Below are 24,855 nucleotides of genomic sequence, written 5' to 3'. Positions count from 1 at the left end.
AGACTCCATCTCAAAAAAAAAAAAAAAAGTTAACTGTAGTTTTTATCTCTAGGTAATAGAATTGAAGATAATTCATTTAACAAATGTGTACTAAGTACCTAATCTGTGCCAGATACTGACTGGATCACTGAAGTTAAAGGGATGAATGGGACAAATAGGGTGATTTTAAAAATTCTCTCATACTTCTGCCTTTCCCAAGTTTTCTACATTAAGCATGCGTTACTTTATAGTTAGAAAAAAAAGTTATAGAAAAAGTTATAAAAAAAAAAAAGAAATAAACTTTAGGCCCCCTCCCTACTGTTTTGGACTCCTAGGAATCTGGGCCAAGAGCCAGGGATTTATCAGGGTTCTGAGGTCCCCACCCACCTCCCCACCAGCTCTGACATTCTAAGAATTCTAAGAAAGGAATAATGCTGGGCTTAGACCAGGGAAGAATAATTGAAAGTCTTGGATGACGGGGAGAATTTGGATCAGATTGTACCTTGGGCTTAGGTCCCTAGGAAACTGGTGATACCAGATAGGTAGAAGACTGGTTACACTGTCTCAAGTGAATGTGGGACAGTTCACACGCTAAGAGCTCAAACATGGAAGAGGACAGATAATCCCACAGTAATTGGTGTCACCGTGAGCCCAGGTGATGAGTAGACCACAACACCTAGGGGGCAGTTGGTGATGGGTGTTTGTGAATGCTGCCCGTGTGTGATAGTGCTTTGGGTGGGTGGAAGAGGGGTGGGGAGTAGAGCCTCCTGTGAGCATAGGTTGGGGAATCATTCAGCTCTAGAAGAGGAAGAGGGCAAAGCTGGAGACAACCGATTCCCTGGGGACCAACTCTCCCACAGAACAAGACAGGCACACCACACTGTACCTGGAACAGTGCTAAACTCTGCTCGCAAAGCCAAAGATAGGAGGGGCCAACAGGAGGAGGTTGAGAGGGTAGTCAATAACCCCTCTCTCCTTTAATTATCCTCAAATTTTGCTTTCAACCCATTGGATGCTGGAGAAGCCCTAGGGATGCTTTGAACAACAATCATCAGTCATTCAACAAAATTAAATGCCAATCATATACCTGGTCCTGTGCTAGGCATGAAGATGAAATGGTGGACAAGAGAAATATGACTCCTGCCCATAGGGAGCTTACACTCCAGCATGGCAGATACGGTAAAGAGTCACCATAAAATGAGGAAACACTGTAAGGGACATGTAGGCTTCTATGCAAGCATGCAGTGAAGGCCTGGTCCTAGTGTCGGAGTCAGGGAAGGCTTCTCAAAGGAAGTGATATGTGAACTGATGGCCTGAAGGATGAATAAAACCTGGCTAAGCAGAGCTAAGTGCTGGCAGTAGGTGAAATGGAAAAAAGAGACAAACAGCACGGACAAAGGCTTGGACACACACACATGCAAGCATGCAGTGAATTTAAGGAACTCCTAGAAGTTCTGTAAGATGAGAGCACAGACTGCAAGGGAGAGTGATGACGAAGGAGACTGGAGAGGTAGACAGAGGCTTAGAAGGAATTTATATCCATAAAATTGTGATATAAGTAAAAATAAATTCAAAGTGGCTAAACATTAGGATAATTTATTGACTCATGCAACTGAAAAGTCCAGAAGCAGGTGGGCCCCAGTGTTGGCCTAATCCAGCAGCTCAATCATGTTACCAAGGGCCTCTTTCTACCACTCCACCGTGCCTTTCATGGTTTTACCTTCATCTTAAGGCTGGCTTCCATTATGGACACAAGATGGCTTCCCACAGTTACGATGGCTGTGTACTTCTTTATGGGTTGTCCAGTTGGTTCCCTTAGCCATCAAATACTTCAGACAGAGAGCTTCACTGATTGGACCCCACTAAGTCACAAGCCCCCTATGGAAACCAGGGCAATGGTGACCCTCTGAAGGCCACATCAGGTACTGTGAACCTTACCCTAAGAGCAATGGGAAACCATTGAAAGGCCTTAAATGGAGTGAGATCATGAAATGTGCTATTTAGAAACATTGCTGTGGTTGGCTGGACTCAGCAAGACCCATCAGAAGGCAGTTGCAGTCATCCAGGTAAGAGGTGATGAAAGTGTGAGCCAGGATGAAAAATGTGGATGAAAAATTTAGAAGGTAGAATCTATAGGGCATGCTAGGGTGAATTATTGAATCCTAGGTGAAGGAAAAGGCGAAAGCAGAGATGGTACCAGGTTTCTGGTTGAGGCTTCCAGGTAGAGGGTGGTGCTATTCACTGAAGGAGGATGAAGAGGAGGTTGTGGGGAAGACAAATTCAACCTGGGACCTGTTAAACTTGAAATACTTGTGGGACATCCAAGTGGAGATGTCTTGAGTCTTGTCTATCAGACAGATGGTTATGGGTCTGACATGGGGGAGAGAGTCCAGCCTGGGAATACTTGGGTGTCATCAATTTATAGGAGCCATGGGAGTAGGTGACACTGCCTTGCAAAGAATATGGAACAGGATAAGGGTAAAAGCATGAAAGTCTTCAATACAAACTCATCCCTTCTCATCCTGTGCATCCACTTCAGTTCAACCGCACTGATGGTGGACTAAATGGTGGCCCCGTAAAGACGTGTCCATGTCCTAATCCCCAAGACTTGTATATGTGACCTTATTTGGGAAAAGGGTCTTTGCAGACATAATTAGTTAAGGATCTTGAGATGAGATCATTCTGGATTATGCTGGCGGGCCCTAGATCCAGTGACAAGTGTTTCAATGAGAGACACTCAGTGGAGTCTCAGGGGCAAGAGAAGACCATGAGAAGTTGGAGCCAGACATGGAGTAAGCAGCTACAAGTCAAGGAATTCCTGGAGCCACCAGAAGCTAGAAGAGGCAAGGAAGGATTCTCCCCCAGAGCCTTCAGAGAGAGTCTGGCCCTGCCAAAACCTTGATTTCAGACTTCTGGCCTCCAGAACTGTGAGAAAATCCATTTCTGCTGTTTTAAGCCACCCAGTTGGTGGTAGTTTGTTATAGCAGCCCTCGGAAATGAATATAGATGGGGAAGTGGCCAGAACTACAAGTCAGCCTCAAGGTTCTGCAAGGAATTTGATCAGTCTTTGCCCCCAAGCCATGGCTTGGGAGAGGGAGCATTTTCCCTTCCACCCTACCAGGGAATAACTTCCTCCTCTGTCACACTGGGATAGGCAGAGACATGTTTTAGTAACATGACCCCTCAGTGTTTGAAAACACAAACTCTCATGAACAAAGACTTGGCCTTTACTAACCACAGAGACATCCTGAACCAGGTGTGGGGTGCCCTGGTCATTCAGTCCTGGGTACACTCTGTCCCAACCTGGGAGACTCAGTAAAAAATAACTCAAACCTGTTTGAGGATTTGGCAGACTCCCAGCATGATCCAAGGTCAGAGTCCACATTTTCAACCCAGACCAGAGACACGGAGAGAGAAAAGGAGAGAAGCAGAGCCATAGGGAATAGTATTTGGAAAATGAGTGAGCTGTAACAGAGAGCTGGATTAGTTGTTACCACATTCTGTCTTGTATAGGCCCATCCAATACAGATATGACTGTGTACTTCCATGTGTCAGGGCCAAGCAAGATCCAAGCTAATGACAGAGCTGACCAAGACAATCAGCTGGCCATCCAGAGTGTACCTGGACCTCACTGCCATGGACAGCTCTGAATTTGGCTCCAGAAATGGTACCCTAGAATCTAAGGCCGACTCTTTCTGAAGATGACCATTTGTAGGACAGCTGTTATTCAGCCATATATATTTTGGTGTACCATATGACAGTCATTCTGACAACACAGATGATTTAGAGTGTCACAAAAATGTGGTGTCAGGCCAGGCATGGTGGCTCATGCCTATAATCCCAGCACTTTGGGAGGCTGAGGTGGGAGGATCACTTGAGGTCAAGAGTTCAAGACCAACTTGGGCACTATAGCAAGACACCGTCTCTACAAAACAAGTAAAAAAAATTAGCCAGGTGTGGTGGCTTGTGCCTGTGGTCCTAGCTACTCATGAGGCTGATGCAGGAGGATCACTTGAGCCCAGGAGGTCAAGCCTGCAGTGAGCTATGATGATGCCACTGCACTCCAGTCTGGGTGGCAGAGTAAGACCTTGTCTCAATAATAATAATAATTTAAAAAGTGATGTCATGTTTACAGGATAGTTGTGGTCTGACATACACGGGTCATTGACAATGAGCTCCCTGAGGGCAGAGGATATATCTTAGTCAATTTGGTATTTCTCAAGCACCTGGCAAGGTGATCTACAAAGAGAAAATGCTCAATAATGGCTGTTGAATAAAAGACTGACTCGGTCAAGTACTGGACCCTGCCCTTATGGAGCTGAAGGCCATTAGGGCAGATAAAATGTCATAAATCACCCTAATATGAGTTTGATGGTGGGCAAGGTTATTATTGAGGGAAGGCAAAGAACTGGGTTGGGTCAAAGACGCCAGAGATCTTTTCCAGACTAGTGGTAGAGGGTTGGTTAAGGAGTTTCCTGAAGGAGGTGGCCTTTCATCTGAGTCTCGAAGAATAGAAAGGATTAGACAGGGAGGACAATAAAACTATTTTTAACACAGCAGCACGTGCACAAGCACTGACCCATCAGAGTTGAAGGTCTGACAGACTCCTTGCATGATTCAGGATCAGAGTCCACATTTTCCTGACTCTGGCACTCAGGTGCTGAGGCACTCAAGTGGGATCCTAGGGTCCCTGTTATGCCAGGCATTGCCCCTTTAGATAAGGGATCAGGAGGTCTGGAGGGTCCCTAAAGAAGAGCTAGGTTAGCAGGGATACCCTGGAGTTAGGGGCCATGGCTATATGCCAACAGAATTAGAAATATTTCAATATATTTAAATAACCAACACAACTATATTGGTGTGTGCCTACTGAATATTAGCCCTAGATATGGACCTGAAATGGCCTTATTCTCTTGTGGTTTGTTGAAGCCAATGGAACCTTACTAGAATGTGAGCTACAAAACAGTAGAGCTGTTCTGTATTCAATGCTGCATCTGTAGGGCCTAGAATCCAGCACCTGAAGAACTGGAAGAGGCTTCATAAATTGTTTGATAAAAGGGCAAACTAGCCAGATGTGATGGCGTATGCCTGCAGTCCCAGCTACTTGGGAGGCTGAGGCAGGAGGATCACTTGATCCCAGGAGTTCTGGGCTGTAGTGTAGTATATCAGTCAGGTGTCTGTACTAAGTTCTGCATCAATCAGGTTGCCTAAGGATGGTTGAACTAACCCAGGTGGAAATTGGAGCAGGTCAAAACTTCAGCGCAGTGCTGATCAGTAGCAGGATCGCACCTGTAAATAGCCACAGCCCTCCAGCCTGGGCAACATAGTGAGATGCCATCTCTAAAATAAAATTAAAAATTAATTAATTAGAAAAAAAAAACAGCCTGTAATTCCAACACTTTGGGAGGCCAAGGTGGGCAGATTACCTGAGGTCAGGAGTTCAAGACCAGCCTGGCCAACATGGCAAAACCCCATATCTATGAAAAAAAAATTATCTGGGCATGGTGGCAGGTGCCTGTAATCCCAGATACTCAGGAGGCTGAGGCAGGAGAATTGCTTGAACCTGGGAGGTGGAGACTGCAGTGAGCCGAGATTGTGCCAGCACTCCAGCCTGGGCAACAGAGTGAGACTCTGTGTCTCAGCAACAACAACAACAACTGGGAGCCCTAAGCCCATTCTTGGGGTCCTCACACTCTTCTACCCCATCTCCTTGCACCCAGTCTTCCCCTGCAATCCATGCTCCATACTAGCCCTCGACATGACCTAGTATGAGAATTGGATTCTGTCACTCTCCTGCTCATAGTAGTTTATGCCTCCCCTTTGCCCAGAATATCATTCTCCCTGTTGTTTTTACCAACTGGACTGGTATTTCTTCAAGGACATGATCAAATTTGCCTACTTCTATATTATCTTCTAAAGCAGAATTAATCTCTCTTACCTCAATATTATATTATGATATTGAAAGGGTTTGCCCTCACTCACTAGACTGCAAGCTCCTCAGGGCAGGAACTTTTTTTTCTTTCTTTTTTGAGACAGGGTCTTGCTTGTCACCCAGGCCAGAGTGCAATGGCGCAATCTCAGCTCACTGCAGCCTCAACCTCCTGGGCTCAAGCGATCATCCCACTTCAGCCTCCTGAGTAGCTGGGACTACAGGCACATGCCATTACACCTGGCTAATTTTTTGTAATTTTAGTAGAGACAGGGGCATTGGCCATGTTGCCCAGGCTGTTCTCTAACTCCTGACCTCAGGTGGTCCACCCACCTCAGCCTCCCAAAGTAAGAGACTGTGTTTTATTCATTTCCATGTCCCTAATCCATAGCCCAGTGCTGTACCTATGGTATTAAATAAATATTTATTGAATGCAATAGCAAATAGCATTTCAGGGATCAAGAACCGATTAACAAAGGTGGTAAAAGGTTTGGTGAAAAAAAATGAATAGTTTAATTTGGCTAGAGTATGAGAGAGAATAGTAGGAGACAACATGGAAAGGTCCTTGGGCAAGGTTTTGAAGGGAGCTGGAAGTCAGAAGTACAAAATGTGCATATTGTGGAAGGCAATGGGGAGCCAATGAAGACTTTTGAGCAGGAGAGTAATGTGATGAAAAATAAATTTAGGTTAAACCTATCAGAGCGCCTCTGACATATACACTGGCTTTTTATTCAAGCTCAAATTTGTCTCCCACATACCCATTACTTAACTCACTCTCGGCTCCCCTAGTAGCATGCCCTACCCCTTTACCTGCTTCCTGGTGGAGTCAGGGATGTATACATAAGCTACTTTCCCTCTCAGCCAGAGGACATGGGGGCCCCACCTCCCCTGCCTTTCCCCTTCCGTGCCTGGAGCTGGGAAGCAGGCCAGGGTTAGCTGAGGCTGGCTGGCAAGCAGCTGGGTGGTGCCAGGGAGAGACTGCATAGTACCAGGTGGTGCCTTGGGTTCCAAACTAAGTCCATGCCCCCGATAACCTTCTACCTATGCACACACCTGCCCCTCACTCCACCTCCATCCTGGCTTTGGTATGGAGGACGGGGCACAGGGCCAGACAGACCTATGAGACTTTGGCTCCATCTCTGCAAAAGGGCGCTCTGTGAGTCAGCCTGCTCCCCTCCAGGCTTGCTCCTCCCCAACCCAGCTCTTGTTTCCAATGCACGTACAGCCCGTACACACCGTGTGCTGGGACACCCCACAGTCAGCCACATGGCTCCCCTGTGCCCCAGCCCCTGGCCCCTTCTGTTGATCCCAGCCCCTGCTCCAGGCCTCACTATACAACTGCTGCTGTCACTGGTGCTCCTGGTGCCTGCCCATTCCCAGAGGCTGCCCCAGATACAGGAGGATGCCCCCCTGGGAGGAGGCTCATCTAAGGAAGATGACCCACTGGGTGAGGAGGATCTGCCCAGTGAAGAGGAGCCACCCAGAGAGGAGGATCCACCCGGAGAGGAGGATCCACCCAGAGAGGAGGACCCACCCGGAGAGGAGGATCCACCTGGAACGGGAGATCTACCCAGAGGAGAGGATCTACCTGAAGTTAAGCATAAACCAGAAGGAGAGGGCTCCCTGAAGTCAGAGGATCTATCTACTGTTGAGGCTCCTGGAGATCCTCAAGAACCCCAGAATAATGCCCACAGGGACAAAGAAGGTAAGTGGTCATCAGTCTCCAAATCCAGGTTCCAGGAGGTTCTTGCCTCCCCTCCCATACCCCAGCCTAGGCTCTGGTCACTCAGGGAAGGAGGGGAGCATGTACTCCCACAGAAGCCCTTCCAGAGGTCCCATACCAACATCCCCATCCCCACCCTCCGAAATAGAAAGGGATGGATGGGGAGAGAAAATAAAAAGGGCACAGAAGGAGAGAAGTGAGCTGGATGAGATGAGAGAGAAGGGGGAGGCTGAAGAAGAAAAAGGGATGAGATATGCAGATGAGAGAAAAATGTGCAGACAGAGAAAAAACAGATGGAGAGGGAAAGCCAGAGAGTTTGAGGGGGAGAGAAAAGGATTGGGAGGCGAAGGGGGCATCAGAGGACAAGCAAGAAGAGCTTGTAGAGGTCATCTCATCTTCAGTCTACTATGAGGAAATTGAGACCTAGAGGACACAGCAGGTAGAGAAATGTGGCGTCTTGACTCTCAAGCCAGGAATTTTGGGAAGGGGATTGGAGACCAGACAAGGCAGAGGGATGAGTGGGGAGGAGAAAGAAGGGAGAAAGGAAAGATGGTGTACTCACTCATTTGGGACTTAGGACTGAAGCGCCCACTCACTTTTTTTTTTTTTTTTTTTTTTTTGAGACGAAGTTTCACTTTTGTTGCCCAGGCTGGAGTGCAATGGGGTGATCTCGGCTCACTGCAATCTCTGCCTCCCGAGTTCAAGCGATTCTCCTGCCTCAGCCTCCTGAGTAGCTGGGATTACAGGCCCCCACCACCACACACCCGGCTAACTTTTGTATTTTTCCTAGAGACAGGGTTTCGCCATGTTGATCAGGCTGGTCTCTAACTCCTGACCTCAGGTGATCCACCCACCCTGGCCTCCCAAACTGCTGGGATTACAGGCGTGAGCCACAGCGCCCGGCCTGAAGCGCCCACTCATCTTTACAGACCCTAAGACAATGATTGCAAACTGGTAGGATTGCTGTTTGGCCCACTCAGCTGCGGTGTTAAGTTTGGGTGCGGTCTCCTGTGCTTTACACCTGGCCCGCTTAAGACATTTGTTACTCATTATGCATCTGAGTTTGTGACACCGTTTTGGCCGCCGGGAAGGAATTGGGCTCTAAGCTTGGCCTGTTCATCCTTTTCATTTATACAGGGAATGACCAGAGTCATTGGCGCTATGGAGGTGAGACACCCACCCTCTGCACAGACCCAATCCGGGAACCCAGCTCTGTGGATATGCCCTACGGCCGTCCCCGAACACTGGTTCGGGGCATCCCATCCACTGCCCTCCGTGCCACCCCCTCACCTTTTCTATCCGGCCTCCCTAAGTTCCTGACCTAGATGTCAGACTTCCTCACCAGACTCTCTCACCCCAGGAGACCTGCCCTGGCCCCAGGTGTCCCCAGCGTGTGGGAGCCGCTTCCAGTCCCCGGTGGATATCCGCCCCCAGCTCGCCGCCTTCTGCCCCGCCCTGCGTCCCCTGGAACTCCTGGGCTTCGAGCTCCCCCCGCTCCCAGAACTGCGCCTGTGCAACAATGGCCACAGCGGTGAGGAGGTCTCCCCGCCGAGCCTTGGGGATGGGGCGGGCAGCTTGGAACGGAACCGTCGTGGCTAGTCCTCCCAGGCAGGGCCGGCTCACTTGCCTCTCCCCACGCAGTGCAGCTGACCCTGCCTCCCGGGCTGGAAATGGCTCTGGGTCCCGGGCAGGAGTACCGGGCCCTGCAGCTGCATCTGCACTGGGGAGCTGCGGGTCGTCCGGGCTCTGAGCACACTGTGGATGGCCACCGTTTCCCTGCCGAGGTGAGCACGGAGCTGACGGAGAAGGGGCAAGGGGGCGGGGCGGGGCGGGGAGGGGCGGGGCTGGGCCAGAGATATGGCCGTCTCCTACCCCTACCCTCGTGTCCTCTCCAGATCCACGTGGTTCACCTCAGCACCGCCTTTGCCAAAGTTGACAAGGCATTGGGGCGCCCCGGAGGCCTGGCCGTGTTGGCCGCCTTTCTGCAGGTACCAGACCCTGGACATCCCCTACTCGCCGCTTTCGCATCCCATGCTCCCTCCTGGGCTCTGTATCGTGGCCCCAGAGACCCCATCCCAGCAGGCTTACCGTGGCCCCTGGCTGACATCCTCATTCACTCACTGTTCATTCATTCAACACCCACTGTGAACCAGGCACCAGCCCACAACAAGGATTCTGAAGCCGTAGGTCCTTGCCTCTAAGGAGCCCACAGCCAGTGGGGGAGGCTGACATGACAGACACATAGGAAGGACATAGTAAAAATGGTGGCCACAGAGGAGGTGACACTTAAAGACTTTACTAATGGGAAGGAAAAGGAAATGTTCATTGCAGAGGGAACAGATTGTGCAAAGACAGAATATGGCCTATTTAGGGAATGGCACCTGCAATGTATTAGACATCAGGAAGAGTAATTTCTCTAATACTCCAATGACCCATCATGTCCCCTTTGTGAAATGCAGTGTTTAGTGACTTCTTTGCACTCATAATAATCAAGGCTACATACACTATGATTAGAGGAGGCTAGTAAACGGAAGGGATGGTGAGATGCCTGCTAGGTTCACTCACTCATTCATTATTATTATTTTTTGAGATGGAGTCTCATTCTGTTGCCCAGGCTGGAGTGCTGTGGTGTGATCTTGGCTCACTGCAACTTCTGCCTCCCACATTCAAGTGATTCTCTTGCCTGAGCCTCCCAAGTAGCTGGAATTACAGGTGTGTGCCTCCACGCCCTGCTAATTTTTTTGTATTTTTAGTAGAGATGGGGTTTCACCATGTTGGTCAGGCTGTTTTCAAACTCCTGGCCTCAATTGATCTGCCCACCTTAGCCTCCCAAAATGCTGGGATTACACGCGTGAGCCACCATGCTGGGCCATGCTCACTGATTCTTTAACGCCAGCCACACAGCACAAAGTTCAGAGAAATGCCTCTATGATAGCATGTTAGTATGTTCATACTGTTAGTTTCATAATGTTCATAATATTAGATTCATAAGCAAAAGAAGAAAAAAGAATAATAAAAGAAGTAGTATGTCAGGACCTCACCTGTAAAGCCAACACAGAATCATGGAGGTGAATACAGAGGTGACATGAACACAAAGGTGTATATATGGTTCCCTGTGGGGAGCATGTGTGGAGGCAGCAGTGACACTTCAAACGTTAGAAGGGCCAAGGTCACTGAGAACCTAGTATTCCTAGTAAAATGGCCTCTCTCCCTCCCTCTCCAGCTTGTCACTGAAAACTAGTCCACCGACCAGCTGTGGTGGCTCGTGCTTGTAGTGCTTGTAATCCCAGCACTTTGGAAGGCTGAGGTGCAGATCAAGAAGTCAGGAGTTCGAGACCAGCCTGGCCAACACAGTGGAACCCCGTCTCTATTTAAAAAAAAATACAAAAATTAGCTGGATGTGGTGGTGGGCACCTGTAATACCAGCTACTCGGGAGGCTGAGGTAGAAGAATCGCTTGAACTTGGGAGGTGGAGGTTGCAGTGAGCTGAGATCGCGTCACTGTACTCCAGCCTGGCCGACAGAGGAGACTCCATCTCAAAAAGAAAGAAAGAAAGAAAGAGATAGAGAGAGAGAGAAAGAAAGAAAGAAAGAGAAAGAAAGAAAGAAAACCAGCCCACCAAACTCTATGTACCCTTGCTGTGCAAACTCTTGGTTTGAGTACATAGAGTTTGAGTAATAATACATAAGAAAACCATGACAATTTCATGTTCCCTCAGCATTCTCAGCATCTTTGTGGTATGACAACTTATGTTTCAGTAACTTCTATTTTAATTGACTATGGGAACCCCCCTCACCTTCCGGCCTCCACCCATGGCCCTGGATACATGCATTCATCTGTCTTACAATGTCATCCCCCAGGAGGGCCCGGAAGAAAACAGTGCTTATGAGCAGTTGCTGTCTCACTTGAAAGAAATCGCTGAGGAAGGTCAGTTTGTTGGTCTGGCTGCTACTCTCTGTGCCCTAGTTCATAAAGAATCGCCCTTGGGAGCTTCAGGTCTGAGGCTGGAGATGGGCTCCCTCCAGTGCAGGAGGGGTTGAAGCATGAGCTGGCTCTCATCTTGATAATAACCATGAAGCTGACAGACAGTTGCCTGCAAACGGCTTCCTACAGATTGGAAACCTAGCAAAAGGGCCGGGCGCGGTGGCTCATGCCTGTAATCCCAGCACTTTGGAAGGCCGAGGCGGGTGGATCACAAGGTCAAGAGATTGAGACCATCCTGGTCAACACGGTGAAACCCCGTCTCTACTAAAAATACAAAAAATTAGCTGGGCATGCTGGCGCATGCCTGTAATCCCAGCTTCTCAGGAGGCTGAGGCAGGAGAATTGCCTGAACCCAGGAGGTGGAGGTTGCGGTGAGCCGAGATTGCGCCATTGCACTCCAGCCTGGGTAACAAGAGCGAAACTCCATCTCAAAAAAAAAAAAAAGAAAACCTAGCAAAAACCAAAACTAGACAAAAAACCAAATAAGACCAAAAAATGGTGTTTGGAATTGTCAAGGTCGAGTCTTGAGAGCGAAACTTTTTCTGATAACTATGTATCTTTAATAAGCATCAAATATTTTAACTTTGTAAATAGTTTTGGAAATCTTTCCCTTCTCAGTCACTCTCACTTACTCTACTAGACCTTTTAGGTTTTTGCTAGACTAGGTAGAACTCTGCCTTTGCATTTCTTGTGTCTGTTTTATATCGTTATCAATATTCATATTTATTTGTAAGTCATTCAGATCATTTTTTCTTTTTAATTCACTCTGGACTTAAACCTGTGGCCCAGGACTTTATGATGGTACACAGAGTTAAGAGTGTAAACTCTGATGGTCTTTCTTCTTTCCTTCTCTTCCTTCCTCCCTTTCCTCCTTCCTTTCTTCCCCACTCTCTCCCTCCCTGAGACCTCTTCCAGTTGCCCCAAAGCCCTGTACTTTTTTTGAGTTACGTCTTATGGGAAGGGCCTGCACTTAGTGAAGAAGTGGTCTCAGAGAGTTGAGTTTCTTTGGCTTCTGGGAGGTGAAACTGTATCCCTATACCCTGAAGCTTTAAGAGGGGGCAATGTAGGTGAGGCACCAACATGGATCCTCTCTACAGGCTCAGAGACTCAGGTCCCAGGACTGGACGTATCTGCACTCCTGCCCTCTGACCTCAGCCGCTACTTCCGATATGAGGGGTCTCTGACTACACCACCCTGTGCCCAGGGTGTCATCTGGACTGTGTTTAACCAGACAGTGAGGCTGAGCGCTAAGCAGGTAGGCCTGGGGTGTGTATGGACACAGTGGATGTGGGGGAAAAAGGATGTAAAATGAGATGAGAAAGACGAGAAGAAATCAAGGCTGGGTTCTGTGGCTCATACCTATAATCCCAGCACGCTGGGAGGCTGAGGTGGGAGAATCGCTTGAGCCCAGGAGTTCAGGACAAGCCTGGGCAATGTAGTGTGACCCCATCTCTACCAAAGGAAAAAAAAAATAGCTGGGTATGGTGGTGTGTGCCTATAGTCCCAGATACTCAGGAGGCTGAAGTGGGAATATCGCTTGAGTCCAGGAGTTTGAGGCTGCAGTGAGCTATGATACCACCACTGCAACCATCTTTAGGATACATTAATTTATTCATAAAAGAAATCAAGGGGCCGGTGGGGCATATAGGAGATCGAGGGTGGAACCCTGAGGTGCTGGCTGTGAGCTGGTCTGGGACCCTTGTTTCCTGTCATGCCATGAACTCACCCACACTGTCTACTGATCTCCCTAGCTCCACATCCTCTCTGACACCCTGTGGGGACCTGGCGACTCTCGGCTACAGATGAACTTCCGAGCGACGCAGCCTTTGAATGGGCGAGTGATTGAGGCCTCTTTCCCTGCTGGGGTGGACAGCAGTCCTCGCGCTGCTAAGCCAGGTGCAGCTTTGTCTGGTATCCTCCAGCCAGGGGTCCCTCATCCTCCCGTGTGTGTGCCAGTGTCTGTCATTGGTGGTCACTGTCCGCCTCTCATATCTCCTTTCTCTTTCCAGTCCAACTGAACTCCTGCCTGGCTGCTGGTGAGTCTGTGCCCCTCCTCTTGCTCCTGATGTCAGGAGACTCCTCAGCACCATTCAGCCCCAGGGCTGCTCAGTACCGCCTCTGCTCCCTCTCCTTTTCTGCATAACCGACCCCAATCCCAATATTAGAGAGGCAGATCCTGGTGGGGATTCCCCCATTGTCCCCATGGCCAAGTTGATTAGAATGAAGCTTGAGAAATTTCCTAGCATCCCTCTCCCAAACAACCCCCGGCCACTGCCTTTTTTTAGAGATAGGGTCTCACTCTGTTGCCTAGGCTGATGTTGTGGCATGATCATAGCTCACTGCAGCCTTGAACTCCTAGGTTCAGGTAATCCTTTCACCTTGGCCTCTCAAAGCACTGAGACTGTAGGCATGCACCACTGTGACCAGCCCCAAACAACCCTTTTACTCGGCTTTTTTTTTTTTTTTTTGAGACGGAGTTTCGCTCTTGTTACCCAGGCTGGAGTGCAATGGCGCCATCTGGGCTCACCGCAACCTCCGCCTCCTGGGTTCAGGCAATTCTCCTACCTCAGCCTCCTGAGTAGCTGGGATTACAGGCATGCGCCACCATGCCCGGCTAATTTTTTGTATTTTTAGTAGAGACGGGGTTTCACCACGTTGACCAGGATGGTCTCGATCTCTTGACCTCGTGATCCACCCGCCTCGGCCTCCCAAAGTGCTGGGATTACAGGCGTGAGCCACCGCGCCCGGCCCTACTCGGCTTTTAAGAAGGAAAAATGGTGCTTAACTTTCCCCTTCTCACATATCCACCCCCATCCCTTGGCTGGCCTCTTCTGGAGACTGAGGCATTGGCGACTGCCTGAGAACTTGGGGCAGGGGCGGGGGATGCACTGATGCAGGCATTGAGGAACTCTGCAGCTCCCTCTTCCTTCCCGAAGCAGCCCTCTCCTCTCCCCATCCCAGGTGACATCCTAGCCCTGGTTTTTGGCCTCCTTTTTGCTGTCACCAGCGTCGCCTTCCTTGTGCAGATGAGAAGGCAGCACAGGTATTACACCCACCCTTTCCTCAGGCACAACCTTCCCCAACCCCATGCAGAGTCACTTCATGCAAAGTGCATGCAAATGAGCTCCTCCTGGGTCAGTTTTCTGATTAGCCTTCCCTGTTGTTGTGTATACACAGAAGGGGGGCCAAAGGTGGTGTTAGCTATCGCCCAGCAGAGGTAGTGGAGACTGGAGCCTAAGAGGCTGATCTTGGAGAATGCAGAGACGCCAGCCAGAGGCATCTGATAGGGAGCCAACAACTGTTCCGTCTGCTCATTAGGCTACTTCCTTTTTAATCGCCAAGTAATTTTTTAAAATAAATATTTATAATAAAATATGTGTTAGTCACATTTGTTCCCCAAACCAGAAGAATGGTATTTGAATTTTCTACTATTACTGTTATTAGCAGGAACTTGGTTGTAATGCATTTATTCTCTTATAGTTTGGAGGTCAGCAGTCAGACCTCAGTAGGGCCTGTTCCTGCTGGATGCTTTGAAAATAGAATGTTTCCTTGCCCTTTTCAGATTCTAGGAACCACCTGCATTCCTTGGTTCTTGGCCCCTCCCACACATCACTCCAATCTCTTGCTTCCATTGTCACAACTCCTACTACTGCCTTTGACCTCCTTGACCCCCAAGAACCCTGGGGATTACATTTGGCCTATCTAGATAACCAAGGATAATCACCCCATCTAAAAATCTTAGCTTAATCACAAAGTTTCTTCCCATGTAAGGTAACAATATTGCACAGGATTAGAACATGCACATCTTTGGAGAAGGGGAATTATTCTGCCTACCACAGATGTTATCAGGAAGAGGACAGAAATGACTGATCGTGCTGGGATGGCCGTGTGTGTGCAGTGTATGTGTTGAAGGGTAGGGCAGAGAGCAGCCCTAGGCTTAACATCACACTCAGGCTTTTGGGTTTTCACCCTGCTCAAGGAAAATGTGTCACTTCTTGCAGTTTTTGCTTCAGGATGTGCCGTCTGGCCCAGCTGCCTGCTGGAACAGGGCGGTGCTGTGGATGGTAGCTCCTCTGCCTGTAGGGAACAAGGGCCATGATGTCCCGCAGCCCTATCAGACTTCCTGCTTCACATGGCCTGTTCACAGCCCCTTCTCAATGAGCCTAGGCCCCTGCATCCTGCAGTTTTCCCTGAAAAGGAGGTCCCACTGCAGAGCAAGGACCCAGGCCCTGCTCATTCAGGGGTCCTTCAAACTCCATTGCCAACACCAAAGAAAGGCTTAAAGGGCCTTGAGAAGCTGGTAACATCAGTTTTATTGGGTTGGGGCAGCAACCATAGCCTGGCTGGGGGTTGGGCTGGCCCTCACAGGTTGTTGAGTTCCAGCAGGGTCTGGTCCAAGGTCTGGTGAATCTCGACGTTCTCCTCCTTGGCACTGGCCAAGGTCTCTGTGAGGGGAAGCAGCAGATGAGGTGGGAGGGAGACACAAGGGGGAGATGTGGGGAGGCAGGGGCAGGGAAGGTGACATATAGACATGGAGTGGGTCAGGAGACACAAGAAGACACACACATTCAGGGACCCCAAGGCCCCATGGCAGGGGCAAATGGATGGATTGACCAGGATGAGGGGAACAGGATGGACGTGGATGCCTCAAGGCCTTGTGGTCATGGAGGTGGGTGGGGAGGCCTGAGTCATCAACTACTTTATTCTCTTCTTTAGAAGGTTTAAGAAAGTTGGAGACAGAAGGTAAGACAAAGACTGAGCCAGGAAAGGGAGGGCCAGACAGACTTGAGGTAGAAAACAGACCTGCTGATGCAGTGAAAGCCCCACGTTGCTGACATCCAACATGTTTCCAAGCTCCATTCCAGCCCTTTTGCCACCTTCTTGCCCCTGCCCTGCACCTCACCACCCCATTTCCTTTTCAGTCATTCTATTTGATTCTGGAACCCCAGCTAAGTGCTCTGAGGTCAGTGATTGGCACCCTCTAGAGGGGGTCATGGTGTTTGACAGGGTCATATGTGCCGGCATGCAGCAGTGAGTCAGAGAGTGACAGCCTGGGAGGGCCTGTGCAGAGGAGTTTCAGAGTGGGCCGTGTTGTTTGGTGGGTGGGCTCAGTGCAGTGGGTGGGGGTGTCTGTAAGAGCCAGGGTCTCAGGAGTGAACCAGTGCTCCGTGGTGGTGATAGAGGTGCTCTCTGGAGGGCAGGAAAACAGCATGGAGACCAAGTTCAGAGTTTATTAAGCAGCGAAGGGGGGTGGAGGGGGATAGGTAAAGGATGAAGCCAGTGCCAGAGTGGGTGGTGGGCATGATGGAGGTTCTCCCTAGGCTGCTCCCAGCCTGGCTGTGCAATGTTGGCAATTTCTGCTCCTCCTGCCTGCTCCCTTCCCCACAGAGAGAATGGAAAGGAGAGGAGAGAAGAGGGCTGAGGTGGCCACGCTGGTGTGGGGCTCAGAGGGAGGTGATGTCATTGAGTGCGTTGTCCAGCTCCTCACTAATGGCCTTGTACTTCATCTTCTGGGCATAGACTTCGTCTGGGGGGTGTCCAGGGAGGGGACCAGGTGGGAGTGTGGGAGAGGGAGTGGAGGGAACGAGGAAAGGAAGGAGAGAGGGCAATGGAAAGAAAAACAGAATCAGAGGTGCACAAAGACAGAGAGAGAGCGGCCGGCCAGGGAACAGGGTGGACGGCTGTCAGGAACTCCTTCTCCCCCTCTCTACCCCATCTCTCTTCTTTCCTTCTCTGTACCCCACATTGGCTCTCCCCGCGGGAGCTCCTGCCTCCCCAGGGAGCTGTGGGCACGGTGCTCTGGACAAGCAGGAGTGCTTGCTTAGCAGGGAGAGGGAGCGTGTTGGAGCCAGAAAGGGCAAACCTCCTAAAGCTGGAGGTCAAATTGGAGCTTGCCTGAGAAGGCTGGAAGCGAAAGAAGTGGGAAAGTGAAAGGGTTATCACAGAATAAAAAGGAAAGGCAACTTTAGCCACAACACCATCAACAATAGAAATAGTCACAGACTCACAAATATCTGCATGTTTGTTTTTGTCCAATCTAGCTTAAAATAGTTTTTCTATTAGTGTTGTCATGCAGACCTAGATGTTCAATCAAAAGCGTTCTAGTTAATAAGGCAGTCTCTGTGCTAGAACTCCACTGCGTTACACTCAGGGACGGAATCATCTATATGGGAGCTACTCAGAGTGTGGCCTGGGGACCAGCAGCATTGGCAGCACCAGAGAGCTGGCTAGAAATGCAAATCCTCCAGCCGAAAGTCAGCAATCACTTTGGGGCAGAGCCTAGGAATCTGTTTGTAAAACTCTCCCAGTGATTCTCATGCATGCTGAAATTTGAGAAGCACTGGAGTTGTTGCCCTGTGGACAGCTACAATTACTTGAACTGTAGACATGGCCCACAGAGTTGGGGAGTTGGTAGAGTCCTAGGTGGTTCAACCCTAGTTTATTGGTGGCAAATAAAATGGGATGAGAAGGTAAGGGACAGACTGATAATCACGGCAGGTGTGGACCTACTTATAAAGGCTCAGGGATATGAGAGAGTATTCCTTTTACCTTCTAGGTCATCGATAGTTTTCTCCAACTTTGCCACAGACCTTTCAGCAAACTCTGCTCGGGTCTCAGCCTGGGGGGTAAAGGCAGGATGGGAGAAATGGGAAAGAATTAGGCCCTCCCACAGACCACTGCCCAAGTCAAGCTTCTTGCCCATCACTTCCCTCAAGTGTCCTACCACAGGCAGTCTCTGGCAAGGATTGGGGGGCTTGAGGGGACACTGGGAACTGGAAGAGGACTCTCACCTCTTTCAGCTTCTCCTCCAGCAGTTTGATCTCCTCTTCATATTTATCTTCTTTGGTGGAATACTTTTGGGGACACACACACACCATCAGTACAGCGCCACCACAAATCCTTCATTTCTCCATTGCACCCCATAGGCTCCTGGCCATCTTGCCTCCATTGAACACCCGCCCCTCCCTGCCTTGGGCCCCTCACCTCCCTCCCCTGCAGGACCCCATCCTCACTGCCCCTCTGCTCCCCTCTACCTTGTCCGCCTGGGCCTCCAGGGATTTCAAGTTGTTGGTAACAATTTTCAGCTCCTCCTCTAGGTCCCCACATTTACTGCAGGGGGTGTGTGGCGGGGGAGCGGGGTGTGAGGGCACAGTGAAGCCAGACAGTGGAGATGGCACAGTGGGGGATGGGTAGAGGAGAGAAGAGAAGAGCAAAGTTGTGAGAGTGACAGCAGGCAGGGCTCAGAAGCCCCAGGCCCTTCCCAATCCCCAGCAGCTGAGAGAGAGCAGCCTGTGGTGCTGAGATGGAGAGAAGGTGAGCTGAGAGAAGGCGCCATTGCCCAGAAAGGTTCAGAGGGGTTGCTACCTCCTCCTCTGAGGCCATCAGGGACTTGAGGGCCTGGTCCATGGTTCGAAGTTCCTCCTCCAGCTGTCTGGCTCGGCTGGGGGCAGCGGGCAGGGGTCAGAGAACAGGGGTTGTCCCTATGGCCCCAAGCCTAGGACACTGCCTCCCCACTATATGGAGGGCCCCAGTGCCAAGGGGCTCACATGCCACCCCCTGGGTATCTTTACCTCTCGGCCACCTCAGCTCTCTCTTCTGAGCGCTCCAGCTCTCCTTCCAGGATCACCAGCTTCCTGGCCACCTGCGGGGAGTGAGAAAGAGAGGGTAGATCAGCAAAGAGGGACTGGGTATGTTGTGGGCTGGGCAGCGGGCAGGCAGAGGGGCGAGGCTGTCACCTCCTCGTATTTGCGGTCTGAATCCTCAGCGATGTGCTTGGCCTCTTTCAGCTGCATCTCCTGCAGCTCCATCTTCTCCTCGTCCTTCATGGCCCGGTTTTCGATGACCTTCATTCCTCTGGGAGGCAGGGAGAGGATGAGGGTGGGGTCAGGACCAGCAGAGACAGGGTCCCTCCTCCCTCCCAGACCGTTCTCCCCCAGGGGCCCCTGACCACCTCTCGCTCTCATCAGCTGCCTTCTCAGCCTCCTCCAGCTTCTGCAGGGCTGTAGCCAGGCGCTCCTGGGCCCGGTCCAGCTCCTCCTCTACCAGCTGAATGCGGCGGTTCAGGGAGGCCACATCTGCCTCAGCCTGTGGGTCAGAGATCAGGGGTCAAAAAGGCCTTGTCTGCCTTGGATGAGGATCAGAGAGGCTCCAGAGGATGTCAAGATTCTTCTCAGAAAGAACTGAGACTTCCTGGTTTCTATGCATTCTCCGTAATATTTCCTCAACCAATCATCTTCTGCCTAGACTGTGCTCCAGTAAAAAATGTACATTCAGGCTGGGCACAGTGGCTCATGCCTGTAATCCCAGCACTTTGGGAGGCCGAGGCGAGTGGATCACCTGAGGTCAGGAGTTTGACCTGTCTCTACTAAAAATACAAAATTAGCCGGGAAGGTGGTGTGCGCCTGTAATCCCAGCTACTTGGAAGGCTGAGGCACAAGAATCACTTGAACCTAGGAGGCAGAGGTTGCAGTGAGCTGAGATCGTGCCATTGCACTCCAGCCTGGGCAAAAAGAACAAAACTCCATCTAAAAAAAAAAAAAAAAACGAAAAAATACATGTATTTCTCACTTGACAACTTGACAAGCTCTGCTCCCTGGCGGCAGGGCCTCTCCTGCACCGTGCACAGTCAGGCTCCCCAAGGTCCTGCACACAAGTCCTCCTGTTCCCCGTGAGAACACTCCAAGTGCTGAGGCCAGGTCTGATGCAGCTCTGATTCCTTCACAGCAAAGCCTGGCCCAGGTACAGGGATGGGGAAGAACCAGGCCAACCAGAGTTCACTGCTGCTAAGACCAGCCCATCACAGAATCAAGCCCAGTGATGCTGGGCACCGTGGTGCATGCCTGTAATCCCAGCTACTCAGGAGGCTAAGGTGGGAGTTCACCTTGACCCTAGGAGGACAGGCTGGGCAATATAGTGAGATCCCATCTCAAAAAAAAAAAGACAAAGCTCAGTGATGTCATCTGTCATCAGCTGCGAGGCAGACTCCCAGCAAGAAGCCCAAGAGGCAGGCCTGTGAAGGACACCCATGGTTGTAGCAAGCGTCTCCCTGCCAAGGCCAGCAGAGAGCTGGGGGCAATGCAGGCACAGTATGAGGGATGTCTACTCAGTCCCTGAGCTTGCAATAGGAGGCAAAACCATGGGGGATGTGGAAAAGATCCACAAAAACTGGTCAAACACCGAGATAAAGGGCACAGCAAGACGAGCACCAACAAAGGAAAATGAGAGAAGCAGTGCGGTGTGGTGTTAAGAGCATCAGCTCTGAGTCAGGCTTGTCTTTGAGCCATGGCTCAGCCACTCAACACTTGTGTAACCTTGGGCAACTTATTTAGCCTCTCTAAGCCTCAGTTTCCTCCTTCACAAGTTGGAGTTAACAATAACACTTCCTCCTTCTTAAGGCTCTTCTGAGATAATGCACTGCTTTTAATACTCAATTAACCAACAGAACCCTCGGTGAGGCTCATAAAACTAAACAGGTTCTCTTACTCCATGCTAGATCCACTGAATTGAGATGTGTAGGGTGGGGACTTGGGAATCTTCTCTGTTTTTTAAAGCCCGTGACTGATTCTGATGATAAGCAAAGTTTGGGAAATTGTAAAATAACACGCAGAAAGCACTGAGCATACTGCCTGCACAGAGTCCGCACTCCATAAATCTTAGGTTATCCTCTTTCTTTTTTATATTTTTATTTTTTGAGACAGTTTTGCTTTGTCATCCAGGCTGGAGTGCAGTGGCACAATCTAAGATCACTGCAACCTCTGCCTCCCAGGTTCAAGTGATTCTTCTGCCTCAGACTCCCAAGTAGCTGGGACTACAGGCGCCCACCACCACGCCCAGCTAATTTTTGTATTTTTAGTAGAGATGGGGTTTCACCACATTGGCCAGGCTGGTCTTAAACTCCTGACCTTGTGATCTGCCTGCCTTGGCCTCCCAAAGTGCTGGGATTGCAGGCATGAGCCACTGCACCCAGCCAGGTTATCCTCTTTCTTCATCAAAAACAAGGACACAGAGACTCTGAGATTTCAGAGTGGAGAGGAGAGAGGACCTGTGTGGAGGAAGAAGGTAGAGGGAGGAGCTGGGGGCAGCAACTGTGACAGAGAGCATAGGAAGCAGATCCTTGAGAGGACTGTAGGGCAGGAGAAATAGCACCATATATAGAGAGTAGACGGTAGCTTATCCTCCAGGTGCTGAAGGCACCTGGAGCTTGGCCACTTGGAGTGACAAGGGCCCATCATGGGCACAGGGCCGGATGACTCAGTGTGGAAGGATTCTGGGGACAGCATTGGGGGTTAGGAAGAATCACTCTGGGGGACATTGGAGGACTACCCTAGAGAGCAGTGAAACTGTAAAAGAAAAACTCTTCATGATGGTGGGGTGACAACTCTGGAAAGTTTGGGAAGTCCTGGGGTCCTGACCATGGGACTGATATGTGCCATTTCTTGTTCCTCAAGCTCTTCCCAGTTATGAGGGTTCCTCTCTAACCACAGGACAGGCACTACTGTCCCCATTAGACAAATGGGAAGCAAGAGCGAAGAGAGAAACTGAGGCACCATCTTAAGTTGAGTGCTGTGTTCAAGGTCACACAATAAGCTTGGGCGGTCTTTGCTATCTGCTCCTGGCGCTGCTGCTCTACCTCCCCAGTTCTGTCCCTGTCCCCCCGCCCTGCCTCCAGCCCCCATCAGCTCCTTGGGTTTCTAGTCCTGCCTCCAGCTGCACTGGGCCTTGGTTATTTATAGAGTGTCAGATGCCCAGGGTCGTCTGTGCTAGCAGCTGCAGGTCAGCTCCCTCCCAAGTGCCAGGACTAGTGGAGAACCAAAACTGGAGGCTGGAGGTCACAGAAGCCCAACCGTGGGGGGCTGGGAACATGAGCAGTTGACATAAACAGCAATGTCATCTCTGATGTTCAGACCACGCTTTATGCTAATCCAACCACAGGTTCATCTTAAAACAATCCTGGGTGGAAGGCAGATGGGGAAACTGAGGCAGAGAATGGGGAAAGTATCATGTCCAAAATCATGGCCATTCTCCTATCTTAAGGTGGGGGTTGGGAATGGCAGGAAGTGAAGTCTGGTTGGGATTGTGGGATGAACAGAGAAATCTCAGGGTAAACAGGACCTGCCAAGGTAGCTGCTTTGGCATTTGTGGCCCTGTCCCTCTGCCCTGTGGCCTGGCGTGGTCTCCAGGTTGACAGCTTAATGAGGATAAATGAGGAGCCTCAGAACCTGAGCTGGGGCCTCAGGGCACAGCAGGGCTGCCGAAGCCAGAGGTCAAGGCTAGGGAATTTCTAATGGCCCCTTAGGGTTGTAACTCAAGTGGGGCCTCATCTCTGGATCCCTCTCCCTCCTCCTGCCTGCTAGTACCTCACACCCACGCCCCCCCACCCCCAAACTGCTGCAGTCTCCTCTCCAATTTCAGCTGGAGGATTAACTGAGGTAGATGGTAAATTCTTATGCCTTCCACCCCCACAATGACTCACTTCTTGGTCACTGTACATTCTAAAAGCTGGAACCAAACATAATTACAGGACTAAGTCCTCTGGGGGAAGTGGTAGGTGGTTTTGATTTATCCACTGTCTTGGATTATTTGTGTAAGCTTATCCTAGCCCTGGTTACTGAGATAAAATTTCTGTCCTAGTGCTGGGGATAGCTAAGTCCCCTTATCCCCTTATTTCCATGCCCAGGGGGGCCCCTCCCCAGTGCCCTAACTCCTCCCATTGTCCCCCAAGTCCACACTCACATCGGTGGCCTTCTTCTCGGCCTGCTCCAGTTTCTCCTGGGCCTCCTTCACGGATTCAGAATACTTTTCCACTTCATCCTCTGTCCCCTTCAGCTTCTTCTGGAGGGCCTGCTGCTCCTCCTCCAGCTGGGACAGAGGGGTCTCCGTCAGCCAGGCCTGGGAGGGGGCCCAGGCCCAGAATGGAGATGGGGTGTGTAGGGGAATTACCAAGAGAGATTTGGAGGCTACTGGGATGGAATAGGAATAACAGAGGGGGGCAGTCCAGTCAAGGGTGCTGGAGGGACCTGGTGGGGGTACAGAGAAAACTTCAAGACCTAAGGAGCAGGACCAACATGCTCTGCAAGGGCAGGGGTTGGAACCAGGGTCCTGGGGCTCCCCCAGACTATGGTAGGGGAGATAAGGGGCTCTAATGAAGGCTCTGAGGGTATTGTGAAGGCCCGGCCGCCACACTGGGTGGGAGAGAGCCCTGGCAGGCAGGCCTGAGGCTGAGGGACCCATGGCAGCCACTCACCCCTGCCTTTGGCAGGGGCGGGGTAAGCAGGCTGCACTGGGCCCGGCCCCCACCTGCTTGCAGCGATCCTCAGCTTGCTTCTTGTCGGCTTCGGCCTGCTCGGCGCGGTCGATGGCGTTCTCCTTGTCCAGCTTCAGCATCTGCATCTTCTTCTTGATGGCATCCATGGCTGCGGTGGTGTGTGGGCCGGCCGGCAGGCAGTGAGGACTGGACGGACTGGGCTGGCTGAGCCGACTGGGTGCACGGGTGGCAGGCAAGGAGGACCGAGCGGGACTGGGACGTCCCGGCCGCGCGGGCGCCTAAAAGGCGGGGAGGGACCAGGCGGAGCCGGCGATCAGGACCCTCCCCAACCTCGGCCCAAACCTTGTAGGGGCAGAAGCAAGGCCTGGCCGGGGGGCGCGGCTGCCCACTGCGCCCACCCACTCGGGACCGCCTCCCTTGGGGTCCCGCCCCAATTCCCCTCTACTCCGCCAGCCGTCGGAGGGAAAAGAAGCCGACGGTCGGCTGGAAAAACCCCGACACTACGGAGGGGAGGGGACCCTTGGGCTGGGGGCTCCGGGCTTCCTCTGAGTGACAGTCGGATCCAGTGGCAGCTGCGGCTAGGGCCCCTGGGGCTATTTCGGGGCGTGAGCTCACGGCAGCTGCCCGGGCACAGGGACCGGCGTGCCCCCCCTCAGCTGCAGCAGCCGCTACCCTTAATTTAGAAGTTTCCTGCAAATCCCCCTGGATTAAATGTCTCTTGGGAGGCAGAGCTCCTCTGCAGTTTGAGTGCCTCAGTTTACCCTGAGTCTCACTAGGTTTTTGTTATCGACGTGGTGGTGATAGCAGAGTCTCATCGGGGACTTAGGGAAACTGAGGCAGGAGGCGAGCCCAGAGCCCCGGTGGCGGTGCGGAGTGTGACCCGGCTTGCTGTCTCCAGGATCGGCCTGACCTCTCATTCCCTCGCCTCCCCTCCCAGGCCCTGGAGCCAGGCCCTTCCTGCGAGCGCTCGGCGGCTCG

General features: G+C 51.1%; 2 protein-coding genes across 8 annotated transcripts; one reads left to right on the top strand and one right to left on the bottom strand.

The window, feature by feature from the left end:
- The first annotated feature begins 7,171 nt into the window (after positions 1–7,171).
- On the top strand, positions 7,172–15,096 carry CA9 (carbonic anhydrase 9). 3 transcript variants are annotated; one of them, XM_064380213.1, is made up of 11 exons: positions 7,172–7,610; positions 8,766–8,795; positions 8,989–9,159; positions 9,270–9,412; positions 9,524–9,616; positions 11,489–11,555; positions 12,710–12,867; positions 13,364–13,508; positions 13,622–13,648; positions 14,574–14,655; positions 14,790–15,096. In XM_064380213.1, the coding sequence occupies exons 1-11, from the start codon at positions 7,172–7,174 to the stop codon at positions 14,848–14,850; spliced, it is 1,416 nt and encodes a 471-aa protein (XP_064236283.1). In that variant the 3' UTR covers positions 14,851–15,096. The 3 variants fall into 3 exon arrangements, with proteins under 3 accessions (XP_064236283.1, XP_064236292.1, XP_064236282.1); XM_064380222.1 differs by lacking the exon at positions 14,574–14,655; XM_064380212.1 differs by having other exon boundaries at positions 14,574–15,096.
- An 809-nt stretch (positions 15,097–15,905) lies between these two features.
- Positions 15,906–24,155, bottom strand: TPM2 (tropomyosin 2). Of its 5 annotated transcripts, none has more exons than XM_012463318.2 (9): positions 23,910–24,155; positions 23,346–23,471; positions 19,564–19,697; positions 19,349–19,466; positions 19,184–19,254; positions 18,978–19,053; positions 18,404–18,466; positions 18,162–18,231; positions 15,906–16,057 (listed from the first exon to the last, which is right to left on the bottom strand). In XM_012463318.2, the coding sequence occupies exons 1-9, from the start codon at positions 24,021–24,023 to the stop codon at positions 15,975–15,977; spliced, it is 855 nt and encodes a 284-aa protein (XP_012318741.1). In that variant the 5' UTR covers positions 24,024–24,155; the 3' UTR covers positions 15,906–15,974. The 5 variants fall into 5 exon arrangements, with proteins under 5 accessions (XP_012318741.1, XP_012318739.1, XP_012318740.1 ...); XM_012463316.2 differs by lacking the exon at positions 18,978–19,053 and adding an exon at positions 18,647–18,722 and having other exon boundaries at positions 23,910–24,151; XM_012463317.2 differs by lacking the exon at positions 15,906–16,057 and adding an exon at positions 16,828–17,139 and having other exon boundaries at positions 23,910–24,151.
- Positions 24,156–24,855: the final 700 nt, after the last annotated feature.

The sequence above is a fragment of the Aotus nancymaae genome, unplaced genomic scaffold, assembly GCF_030222135.1.
Source record: "Aotus nancymaae isolate 86718 unplaced genomic scaffold, 86718_ANA_hifiasm-v0.15.2.pri h1tg000003l, whole genome shotgun sequence".
Lineage (NCBI taxonomy): Eukaryota > Metazoa > Chordata > Mammalia > Primates > Aotidae > Aotus > Aotus nancymaae.
This window is presented reverse-complemented; position numbering and strand designations above follow the sequence as displayed.